The sequence below is a fragment of the Pristiophorus japonicus genome, chromosome 16 (genome assembly GCF_044704955.1).
Source record: "Pristiophorus japonicus isolate sPriJap1 chromosome 16, sPriJap1.hap1, whole genome shotgun sequence".
Lineage (NCBI taxonomy): Eukaryota > Metazoa > Chordata > Chondrichthyes > Pristiophoridae > Pristiophorus > Pristiophorus japonicus.
This window is the reverse complement of record NC_091992.1, coordinates 24,711,349-24,724,299: the sequence shown is the minus strand read 5'-3', so window position 1 is coordinate 24,724,299 and position 12,951 is coordinate 24,711,349. Positions and strand designations below refer to the sequence as shown.

At 42.7% G+C, this 12,951-nt stretch overlaps 1 protein-coding gene across 1 annotated transcript in view; it reads left to right on the top strand.

Moving 5' to 3' along the window:
* The window catches only part of aatf (apoptosis antagonizing transcription factor), a 104,297-nt gene that overhangs the window by 58,032 nt on the left and 33,314 nt on the right, over positions 1 to 12,951 (top strand). The window contains exons 9-11 of the mRNA XM_070858087.1: positions 6,370 to 6,437; positions 10,604 to 10,684; positions 12,749 to 12,820. Coding sequence (XP_070714188.1) covers positions 6,370 to 6,437; positions 10,604 to 10,684; positions 12,749 to 12,820 — 221 coding nt within the window. The remainder of the gene's footprint in view (positions 1 to 6,369; positions 6,438 to 10,603; positions 10,685 to 12,748; positions 12,821 to 12,951) is intronic.

The following is a 12,951-nucleotide window of genomic DNA, read 5'->3' as shown; positions in this document are numbered from 1 at the left end:
TTGGTACACCTCTATCCACCATGCTCATTATATCCTCAAAGAATTCCAGTAAATTAATTAAACATGATTTCCCCTTCATGACTCTATGTTGCGTCTGCTTGATTGCACTATTCCTATCTAGATGTCCCGCTATTTCTTCCTTAATGTTAGCTTCAAGCATTTTCCCCACTACAGATGTTAAACTAACCAGCCTATAGTTACCTGCCTTTTGACTGCCCCCGTTTTTAAACAGAGGCGTTACATTAGCTGCTTTCCAATCCGCTGGTACCTCCCCAGAGTCCAGAGAATTTTGGTAGATTATAACGAATGCATCTGCTATATCTTCCGCCATCTCTTTTAATACCCTGGGATGCATTTCATCAGGACCAGGGGACTTGTCTACCTTGAGTCCCATTAGCCTGTCCAGCACTACCCCCCCCAAGTGATGGTGATTATCTCAAGGTCCTCCCTTCCCACATTCCCGTGACCAGCAATTTTTGGCATGGTTTTTGTGTCTTCCACTGTGAAGACCGAAGCAAAATAATTGTTTAAGGTCTCAGCCATTTCCACATTTCCCATTATTGAATCCCCCTTCTCATCATCTAAGGGACCAACATGTACTTTAGTCACTCTTTTCCGTTTTATATATTGGTAAAAGCTTTTACTATCTGTTTTTATATTTTGCACAAGTTTACTTTCGTAATCTATCTTTCCTTTCTTTATTGCTTTCTTAGTCATTCTTTGCTGTCCTTTAAAATTTTCCCAATCTTCTAGTTTCCCACTAACCTTGGCCACCTTATACGCATTGGTTTTTAATTTGATACTCTCCTTTATTTCCTTGGTTATCCACGGCTGGTTATCCCTTCTCTTACCGCCCTTCTTTTTCACGAATATATTTTTGTTGAGCACTATGAAAGAGCTCCTTAAAAGTCCTCCACTGTTCCTCAATTGTGCCACCGTTTAGTCTGTGTTTCCAGTCTACTTTAGCCAACTCTGCCCTCATCCCACAGTAGTCCTCTTTGTTTAAGCATAGTACGCTCGTTTCTGACACTACTTCCTCCCCCTCAATCTGTATTACTAATTCAACCATACTGTGATCAATCATTCCGAGAGGATCTTTTACTAGGAGATCGTTTATTATTCCTGACTCATTACACAGGACCAGATCTAAGATAGCTTGCTCCCTTGTAGGTTCTGTAACAGACTGTTCTAAGAAACAATCCTGTATGCATTCTATGAATTCCTCCTCGAGGCTACCCCGTGCGATTTGATTTGACCAATCGATATGTAGGTTAAAATCCCCCATGATTACTGCCATTCCTTTTTCACATGCCTCCATTATTCCCTTGATAACTTCACGGTGGGGCGGGAAATAATTATTTGGGGGCCTATAAACTACGCCCACCAGTGACTTTTTCCCCTTACTATCTCTAATCTCCACCCACAATGATTCAACATTTTGTTAATTAGAGCCAATATCGTCTCTCACAACTGCCCTGATATCATCCTTTATTAACAGAGCTTACCCCACCTCCTTTCCCTTCTTGTCTATCTTTCCGAATTGTCAGATATCCCTGTATGTTTAATTCCCAGTCTTGGCTCCCCTGCAACCACGTTTCTGTAATGGCCACCAAATCATACCCATTTGTAATGATTTGTGCCGTCAACTCATTTACTTTATTTCGAATGCTGCGTGCGTTTAGGTAGAGTGTTTTAATACTAGTTTTTAAACCATGATTTTTAGTTTTGACCCCTCCTGCAGCCCCTTTATATTCATACATATTGTCCTTTCCTATCACCTTGTGGCTTACACTTACCCCAGTGCTACTCTGCTCTGTTGCCTCCTGCCTTTTGCATTCTTTCTTGGGGTCCTGTTCATCTGGGCTCTCACCCATTCTAACTAGCTCAGAGCTCTCTCCTGGGTTCCAAATACTCCTTGCATTGAGGCACCGAGCTTTCATGCTTGCCTTTTTATTACACTTTGACCCTTTAGAATTTTGCTGTACAGTGGCCCTTTTTGTTTTTTGCCTTGGGTTTCTCTGCCCTCCACTTTTACTCATCTCCTTTCTGTCTTTTGCTTTTGTCTCCATTTTGTTTCCCTCTGTCTCCTTGCCATATTAGTTTAACTCCTCCCCAACAGCACTAACAAACACTCCCCCTAGGACATTGGTTCCGGTCCTGCCCAGGTGCAGACCGTCCGGTTTAGAAACATAGAAACATAGAAAATAGGTGCAGGAGTAGGCCATTCGGCCCTTCTAGCCTGCACCGCCATTCAATGAGTTCATGGCTGAACATTCAACTTCAGTACCCCATTCCTGCTTTCTCGCCATACCCCTTGATCCCCCTAGCAGTAAGGACCTCATCTAACTCCTTTTTGAATATATTTAGTGAATTGGCCTCAACAACTTTCTGTGGTAGAGAATTCCACAGGTTCACCACTCTCTGGGTGAAGAAGTTCCTCCGCATCTCGGTCCTAAATGGCTTACCTCTTATCCTTAGACTGTGACCCCTGGTTCTGGACTTCCCCAACATTGGGAACATTCTTCCTGCATCTAACCTGTCTAACCCCGTCAGAATTTTAAATGTTTCTATGAGGTCCCCTCTCATTCTTCTGAACTCCAGTGAATACAAGCCCAGTTGATCCAGTCTTTCTTGATAGGTCAGTCCCGCCATCCCGGGAATCAGTCTGGTGAACCTTCGCTGCACTCCCTCAATAGCAAGAATGTCCTTCCTCAGGTTAGGAGACCAAAACTGTACACAATACTCCAGGTGTGGCCTCACCAATGCCCTGTACAACTGTAGCAACACCTCCCTGCCCCTGTACTCAAATCCCCTTGCTATGAAGGCCAACATGCCATTTGCTTTCTTAACCGCCTGCTGCACCTGCATGCCAACCTTCAATGACTGATGTACCATGACACCCAGGTCTCTTTGCACCTCCCCTTTTCCTAATCTGTCACCATTCAGATAATAGTCTGTCTCTCTGTTTTTACCACCAAAGTGGATAACCTCACATTTATCCACATTATACTTCATCTGCCATGCATTTGCCCACTCACCTAACCTATCCAAGTCGCTCTGCAGCCTCACAGCATCCTCCTCGCAGCTCACACTGCCACCCAACTTAGTGTCATCCGCAAATTTGGAGATACTACATTTAATCCCCTCATCTAAATCATTAATGTACAGTGTAAACAGCTGGGGCCCCAGCACAGAACCTTGCGGTACCCCACTAGTCACTGCCTGCCATTCTGAAAAGTACCCATTTACTCCTGTCTGACAACCAGTTCTCAATCCATGTCAGTACACTACCCCCAATCCCATGTGCTCTAACTTTGCACATCAATCTCTTGTGTGGGACCTTGTCGAACGCCTTCTGAAAGTCCAAATATACCACATCAACTGGTTCTCCCTTATCCACTCTACTGGAAACATCCTCAAAAAATTCCAGAAGATTTGTCAAGCATGATTTCCCTTTCACAAATCCATGCTGACTTGGACCTATCATGTCACCTCTTTCCAAATGCACTGCTATGACATCCTTAATAATTGATTCCATCATTTTACCCACTACCGATGTCAGGCTGACCGGTCTATAATTCCCTGTTTTCTCTCTCCCTCCTTTTTTAAAAAGTGGGGTTACATTGGCTACCCTCCACTCCATAGGAACTGATCCAGAGTCAATGGAATGTTGGAAAATGACTGTCAACGCATCCACTATTTCCAAGGCCACCTCCTTAAGTACTCTGGGATGCAGTCCATCAGGCCCTGGGGATTTATCGGCCTTCAATCCCATCAATTTCCCCAACACAATTTCCCGGCTAATAAGGATTTCCCTCAGTTCCTCCTCCTTACTAGACCCCCCGACCCCTTTTATAACCGGAAGGTTGTTCGTGTCCTCCTTCGTGAATACCGAACCAAAGTACTGGTTCAATTGGTCCGCCATTTCTTTGTTCCCCGTTATGACTTCCCCTGATTCTGACTGCAGGGGACCTACATTTGTCTTTACTAACCTTTTTCTCTTTACATATCTATAGAAACTTTTGCAATCCGTCTTAATGTTCCCTGCAAGCTTCTTCTCATACTCCATTTTCCCTGCCCTAATCAAACCCTTTGTCCTCCTCTGCTGAGTTCTAAATTTCTCCCAGTCCCCAGGTTCGCTGCTATTTCTGGCCAATTTGTATGCCACTTCCTTGGCTTTAATACTATCCCTGATTTCCCTTGATAGCCACGGTTGAGCCACCTTCCCTTTTTTATTTCTATGCCAGACAGGAATGTACAATTGTTGTAGTTCATCCATGCGGTCTCTAAATGTCTGCCATTGCCCATCCACAGTCAACCCCTTAAGTATCATTCGCCAATCCATCTCAGCCAATTCACGCCTCATACCTTCAAAGTTAGCCTACTTTAAGTTCTGGACCATGGTCTCTGAATTAACTGTTTCATTCTCCATTGTACTGGTCCCACCTCCCCCAGAACCGGTTCCAATGCCCCAAGAATTTGAATCCCTCCCTGTTGTTGCACCACTGCTCAAGCCACGTATTCATCTGAGCTATCCTGCGATTCCTACTCTGACTAGCACGTGGCACTGGTAGCAATCCCGAGATTACTACTTTTGAGGTCCTACGTTTTAATTTAGCTCCTAGCTCCTTAAATTAGTCTCGTAGGACCTCATCCCTTTTTAACCTATATCGTTGGTACCAATGTGCACCACGACAACTGGCTGTTCACCCTCCCTTTTCAGAATGTCCTGCACCCGCTCCGAGACATCCTTGACCCTTGCACCAGGGAGGCAACATACCATCCTGGAGTCTCTGTTGCGGCTGCAGAAACGCCTATCTATTCCCCTTACCATTGAATCCCCTATCACTATTGCTCTCCCACTCTTTTTCCTGCCCTCCTGTGCAGCAAAGCCAGCCACAGTGCCATGAACTTGGCTGCTGCTGCCCTCCCCTGATGAGCCATCCCCCTCAACAGTATTCAAAGCGATGTATCTGTTTTGCAGGTGGATGACCACAGGGGACTCCTGCACTATCTTCCTTGCACTGCTCTTCCTGCTGGTCTTCCATTCCCTATCTGGCTGTGGACCCTTCACCTGTGGTAAGACCAACTCGCTACATGTGCTACTCACGTCATTCTCAGCATCGTGGATGCTCCAGAGTAAATCCACCCTCCGCTCCAATTCCGCAACGCGGACTGTCAGGAGCTGGAGGCGGATACACTTCCCGCACACGTAGTCGTCGTCACTGAGTTCCCACATGGTACAGGAGGAGCATATCATGTGACCGAGCTCTCCTGCCATGACTTAACCCTTAGATACACTTGGGTCTCCTGGCCAACATTTCTTCCTCGACCTAAACCACCAAATCGAATTATCTGGCTTATTATGTTTGTAGGACCACCTTGTGTGAGCAAATTGGCTGCTGTATTTGCTTACATAAGTACACTTCAAAAAGTTGCAACGCACTTTTGGGACATCCTGAGTATGTGATCTTTCTCTTCTATATGAATGGCATTATGGGGACTCGTTCATTCTTGTGGTAGTGCAAACTCTTCCCCAACTTTGAACACGTTCAGCTGCAGTTGGTGAACTATTCCATTTACATGGAATAGCTAGGTAAGCAGCCCTTTTGTGTTTCAAACTAACATCATTTGCGATCCAGACTGAGGTTTTTGGAACTCTATATTTACCAATCATTGGAGAGGTAACCTTTTCAGTGCCTTAACTCTGAGCGGCAACCATTGGGTTGCAATATTGTTTACTTGTACAGCAATAGTTCTTTACTGAACATTTGAAATTAATCAGATCATTGGATATTACAGCATCAGACAACATTGTGTCTTGCAGTCATTTATTCAGATTCTGCCTTGATTCAAGAAGAATACGAAAAAGGGTTAACAAAATGTCGATAAAGTCACATAACGCATACACTTAGTCGTGAGCTACAGAAATGTCTGGAAACTATAGATATTCTTGCAGGATAAAAAACGTGTGTATTTTATCATTCCCTACTCTCTTCTTTTCCCCCTCCTCCCCCACACGCAAACTAAAAGTGCAGATTTTAATTTCTATTTAGATTGTCCTATGCAGGTTGGGAGGCAGCTGGCCTTTTATGGGACAAAGTTTTCCTGTTGGAGTACTATTGGGGTTTGGCTTTGGCTGTAATTTAGTTTTTGACCTATTTTGGCTTCCATCTTGGATGTTTGCCATGAATGTAGAAATTATGCTATCCCAAAAGGCAATGTGCTTACCCACTGCTCCATCTGTTTGCCCCACAATAAACTTATAATTGGCTTGAAAAAAACTAATGGGGCTGGTAAAGAGATATAATTTATAAAATTTGTAATTTGAAATCTAATCATTTAATTTTTTAATCTATTTTTGTGCAGCTCCTCAGAGAACTAATCGAGCGGAAGACTAGTTCTATAGATCCAAATGATCAGGTTGCTATGGGCCGGTAAGTGTTGAAAGGTAGCATTCATTCTTCAAGTTGTTGCAAACATCGTATTTTGTATATAATTATCAAGAGCTGGTTGTAAAATTTCACAATGTTAAGCTTAGAATGTTCTGCATTTTGAAGCTGGCGACCCTAACTATTTACAATCTACATTAACAACTTGGAAAAAGGGACTAAGTGTAACATAGCCAAGTTTGCTAACTATACAAAGATGGGAGGAAAAGCAATGTTTGAGGAGGATACAAAAAATCTGCAAAAGGACATAGACAGGCTAAGTGAGTGGACAAAAATTTGGCAGATGGAGTATACTGTTGGAAAGTGTGGGGTCATGCACTTTGGCAGAAAAAAATCAAAGAGCAAGTTATTATTTAAATGGAGAAAGATTGCAAAGTGTCGCAGTACAGCGAGACCTGGGGTCTTGTGCATGAAACACAAAAGGATAGTATGCAGGTACAGCAAGTGATCAGGAAGGCCAATGGTATCTTGGCCTTTATTGCAAAAGGGATGGAGTATAAAAGCAGGGAAGTCTTGCTACAGTTATATAAGGTGAGGCCACACCTGGAATACTGCGTGCAGTTTTGGTTTCCATATTTACGAAAGGATATACTTTGGAGGCAGTTCAGAGAAGGTTCACTAGGTTGATTCCAGAGATGAGGGGGTTGACTTATGAGGAAAGGTTGAGTAGATTGGGCCTCTACTCATTGGAATTCAGTAGAATGAAAGGTGATCTTATCAAAACATATAAGATTATGAAGGGGGCTTGACAAGGTGGATGCAGAGAGGATGTTTCCACTGATGGGGGAGACTAGAACTAAAGGGCATGATCTTAGAATAAGGGGCCGTCCATTTAAAACAGAGATGAGAAATTTCTTCTGAGGGTTGTAAATCTGTGAAATTCGCTGCCTCAAGAGCTGTGGAAGTTGGGACATTGGATATATTCAAGACAGAAATAGAAAGTTTCTTAAAAAATAGGGAGATAAGGGGTTATGGGGAGCGGGCGGGGAAGTGGAGCTGAGTCCATGATCAGATTAGCCATGATCTTATTGAATGGCGGAGCAGGCTCGAGGGGCCGTATGGCCTACTCCTGTTCCTATTTCTTATGTTCTTATGTTATAATTACAGATGAGGGTGGCCATTCAACCCATCTTAATTCATCCGTTCAGAAAGACCCAGCAAAATAGCAGGACTATGGGGAAAAGGCAGGGGAGTGGGACAGAGCTGAAGCACTCTTGCAGATTGCCGGCAGAGGCGTAATTGGTCAAATAGCCTCCTGTGCTGTAGACATTCTATAATTCTACAATGCCCCCATTAAGCTTAATTAAATTAGGCCTACTCCTATGTAATTTAATTTTGATTTCAAAATTAGTTACTTTGCTTAAATTCTATTTGTCCCTCTGAAATGAATAGCAACAATATTTCAACACACAATTTCACCGTAAGAAATTGATATTTTTGATTCTGTACAGTAAATTGAGAGTATTCGATATCTTGAGCATAAACATGTTCTCCAACATGTTCAGCAAAAATTTCAGTGTTATCAGGGAACACACACATTCAACACCAGGAAAGAGAGGCCCAAAACCTTGGACTGTGAGTAAAGTAATGCAGATTTACTTTTATGTGAAATCTGAATCAGATGAAAATGATTGTTCTATGCATGCAAGAGAGAAGAGATTATCTTGTATATGACTACCTATTTGGCCTTGCAAAATTTAATACTGTCAAAATGGATGCAATTACAGCCATGTGATCAGCTTTCTCTATCCTTCCTGACGATGTAATTTGGAATGAAGCTGGCAGAGCATTTACAAAGCCTGATATTCAGTTCCTAAAGAAGCTGTATTCCTCAATTTCTGGTAGTGATAATAGGGTCATCAATATTGGAATTCCAGCATCGACAATTTACCAAATAGAAACCTAAAATTAATTGCTACCCTAACAGGACTCCTTTTCTCTCCGCCCCTCCACCCCCCCCCCCCCCCATCGTTGACTATGCCAGCACAGTGATCTAGAGTTAGAGCAGGGAGAAGTAATTGTATTCTGACATTTTTACCTAATTCAAATGGTGAAGTTTTCAGGCAGTGTCTAATAACATGATAAGCTCAGCGTCACATTTGTGGAGGGCAGTGGTATTGACTAGGTTAAGTATAAGCTAACCATACACAGATTAGTTTACTGCACATTTTATCAGTCATTCAGAAAATAAAAACTGAGACCTTTTAAACCACATGGGCTGGGTTTTCGGGTCCTTTGCACTTCGGGTTTCGCTGGGTTTTGACCCTCCGCAACGAGAAATGGGGCAGTGAGGTCTTTTGTGCCTGGTCACGATCCTCCGGTCGGGCTTTGTGGCGGCGCTTAGAAGCACCACTGGGGAAGAGCTGCGCCAGGTGTGCAAAGCTTTCATTGTGACACTGGCAGTAGTTTTGTCTCGCACCTCACCCATACGCTCCAAAACGCGCCCCGCGATGACCCCCAGGGGAAACAGCCCTGCGGCAGTGGTGAGGTAGATAAACTGCAAAAACGGCAAGATCCAGTTGTTTTATTTTTTGTAGCGATTTGTATTGTGCTGTGGGCAATGTTTTTGGAATGTTCTTGTGATTTTTTTTTTTATCCCCCAAGGCCTCTGAGCCCTCCCAGCCCCGTACTTGAGTTGGTGAGGTTCCCATTTTTGTGCCACAAAAGTTGTACAATGCCTCCCTTTGCGCCCTGACGCAGGGCCCAGATGGCAAAAATGTCTCCACACATTGCAAACATTACTCGGGCGGTAACTTTCCCTCCAGCCCATAATGTGCAAATACTCTTTGATTATGCAATTAAATTGAATTCCCTTGAGTATAGATGCTGGAGGAGTGATCTAACCAAGGTGTTTAAAATGATAAATGGTTTCGATGGGGTCAATACAGAGAACATTGTCTGGCGAACCCAGAACAAAGGGGCATAATCTTAAAATTACAGCTGGGCCAATCAGGAGTGAAATCAGTCAGCTCCTCTTCACACAAAGGATAGTAAAAATCTGGAACTCTGTCACCCAGAATGCTGTGGATGCTGGGTCAATTGAAACTTTCAAGACTGAGACCAATAGATTTTTGTTAGGCAAGGGCATCAAGAGATAGGGAGCAAAGTCGGGTAAATGGAGTTGGAGTACAGATCTGCCATGATCTAATTAATGGTGGATAAAGGTCGAGGGACTAAACGGCCTACTCGTGTTTCTATGTTCCATTGAAGCAACGATGCATGTATTTTACATATGTAAAAACATATGCACAAAATATTTGTACACTGTAATGGCAATTGTTTCCTATAGCCAAGTGAGTCAAAGCGCTGTTCAGTGCAGTGTAAGGCATAATATCACCCAGGTTCAGTTCCTGATCTGTACTGAGTTAGCTCATCACAGTTGAGGTACTACAGTTAGTGCTCTGCACTTGACATCAGTGTCTCTGCGCTAAGTGACGGAAAAATCAGCCCGGGCTTCCATTTCTGATTACTATCCTGTTATCCTTCTGGAAAGAGTGGATATTGGTTAAGAGCAGGATTATGCTGCACTGCCATTCTTCTCCTCCCTCATGGTAAAATAACCTGCTGCCACTCACTACTGGACATGAAGAGTAGCCACTTGGGTTGCTGCTGTCTGAAACCATACCCAGCAAAAGTCAATACCTTCAAGAAAGGAGGAGAAAGTTGGGGAGGGAATTACAATTTTTCTAACTTTGGAATGTAATTAAAAGAATTCTTGTATCTTGTCTGCCATCTGCACTTCAGTGCTGCTAAATGGGCACGTGGTCTGCTTCCTAACAGCTGCTTATTTCTCCCGTTGCCAAGAGGCACGAGGAATCGCATTAGCACGATTCTCATCTGAATTCCTCCTTGCACAGGGAGATTCAGCATAGATAGTTGGATCACGGACAGGAAAAAATTCGGGTAAATGGGTGTTGCTTGGAAGTAGTGTGCCCCAGGTATCAGTGCTTGGTCCACTTTTATTCGTGTGTATATCGAGCTGCTTTGGATTTGGACGTTGGGAGCACAGTCTCAAAATTTGCTGACAACACAAAAGTAAGAACTATGTAGAATGAAGATCAAACCTACACCTGTGCCTATAAAGTTGTTATAACTGGATTTGTGTTTTTTTTTTCATTTCAGTTCTGATAATGTTTTGTTCATTCATATAGACAATGGCTTGCTATTCAGAAGCTACGGAGTAAGATCAAGAAAAAAGTAGATACCAGAGCAAGCAAGGGCAGAAAAGTAAGGCAAGTATATCCTGGCAATTTTTTAATGAGAAGTTAACATCAAAGTCCATTAGGAATAGCCAGAGAAGTATTCTAGTTAAGTTATGAAAAAGGAGAGCATGACAATGGCTGTATTTGGAAGGGGTGCATTACTCCCCACGGGGATATGCACCCTTTTTTTCTTTTGCTGATTCTTTCCCTTCCTTGTCTTTCACCCCTTGTTCCTTCCTCATTATTCTCCCCATCTTTCCTTCCCTACTCCCTTCCTCGCCCTTTCCTTTCCCTTTCCTTCCTCGTCCTTTCCCGTCCTCGTTCTCGTCGTTATCCCCTTCTTTTCCTCGGCGTTCTCCCTCCTCCTCGTTTCTTCCTCTCTTCTTTTCCCCCCCCCCCCCCCCCCCCAAAAGCTTGCTTCAAAATAAAGTTTGGGACAAGCTGGCTGCTTCGAGGGCCCTGCTGATGCTAATCCTGACTATCTGCAGGGAGTAGGTCTGTCAAGCAATGAAAACATTAATCGCGATTAATCTAGCGATTAAAATTTTTAATCTGTTAATCTTGGTTTTAATCGCATGTTTAATTGATACAATTACTGCATCCATCTCATTCAAGTTTGTTTTATTATTGATGCTATTATTGTTATTATGCAAAAACCAATCCAGTTGTTAAGTATTCTCTCCTCACTGTTTCAGATCTAACCACTCAATGCACAATTCCCTTCTCCCAGGTCATTGCCTATGCTGCTCTGGGATCAGCTGCAGAAAACATACTAGTTTGCCAACTTAAAAAAAAAAACCCTTTCCTTGCAATAACAGTAATGGTCTGCTCTATGTCCCACCCTCAAACCCCCAGCTGACATCAAGAATTAATTCTTCAGAGAATTCTGGGCGTAAACCTGCATCTGATTATTCAGTGCATCCTAATATTATGCATTGTCAATTTAAAGGTTAAATAGGCCCGGAATTTGCAGTAGGAAATGATGGCGAACTGTCAGCTTTCGCCGTCATTACCCCTCTGAAACTGACCGCAACTTCAGGATTTAGTGCATGCGCAACTAAAGCAGAAATCCTGAAGTTGCAGTCAGTCATTCACTGCTCCGACACAGGTTGCACAGTGGACCCCCCTCAATAGCCAGCAATGCATGAAATATGTGAAATTAGTGAAACTGATGAAAAGTTGAGCTTTTCTGCGCTGATATTGCTGTTCAATACCCCATTAAATGTTGAGCCTTGTTGGAATAGGTGTAACTGGGGTTCTAACAGCGTATCGACTGTGAAACAAATGTCTGGCCCTGGAAAACTAATCTTCATATTTGTGGAGCGTCAAATTTCTCCATTATGATAAAAAAAAATTTAATTCATTTTTTTAAAGTTTGTCCATGATATTTCAATTTCTACCTTATCCCAGTGTGAAAGTCCCAATCTTCATTTAGCTCGCTAACATTATTTTTTGTTAAAAGTCCGGATAAAAGCGGCGCTTCATTTCCTGATTTGCGCTCTCTGAGAATTCTTCAATTTGATTGGCTGCTTAGACAGCTTGTTGACGTCACTGCAGCTCGTCACTGGGAATCTCCCTAACTGAGCGCTGCAATCAATTGACCGCCTTTTCTCTGCCACTGATCTCAAATTACAGACCCAGATTTTCTGCAAGCTTAACTTGAATTTAAAATGCATCAAACCAGTGTGAGATGAGCCAAATGCCTAATTTCTTAAAATGTCAGAGTCTCATTTATTGAAAGAGACAGCTATCAACTTAAATTGCCCTACTTAGCTATACAGGTAATGATAAACTTTAAAAAAAAACAGCAATTATGCCTAAATCTGTGTATGGCGGATGTGTAAGAACATGTTTCAATGTTGACTGCCCTTTTTAAACTGTAGACCTTTATTTTGGAGAGTGTTGGGCAAAGGAGTGTCTCTGTGAAGGGTGAAGTATAGTATTTTTTTTCTTCAGATGACCAAGGGAATAATACTCCAATTATACAAATACTCCAACACTAGGTCGTTATCTTTTAGGACAATAAAGCAACTAAAATGAATTTGCTTAAATTAAAATCAGAAACAAATAACATTTTCATTTCTTTCCTACCAGGTACCACGTTCACAACAAATTAGTGAGTTTCATGGCACCTATTGACCACAGTACAATGAATGATGATGCAAGGTAAGTAATAAATTACGGTCATCAAATGCGTTTCATGGCACAGTGATATTGACCTGTTCTTCAACCCATCACCCGCCCCCTTCTCTTGTTATCAGATCACCATCTGTCACTGGCATCAAAGTATAGTCATG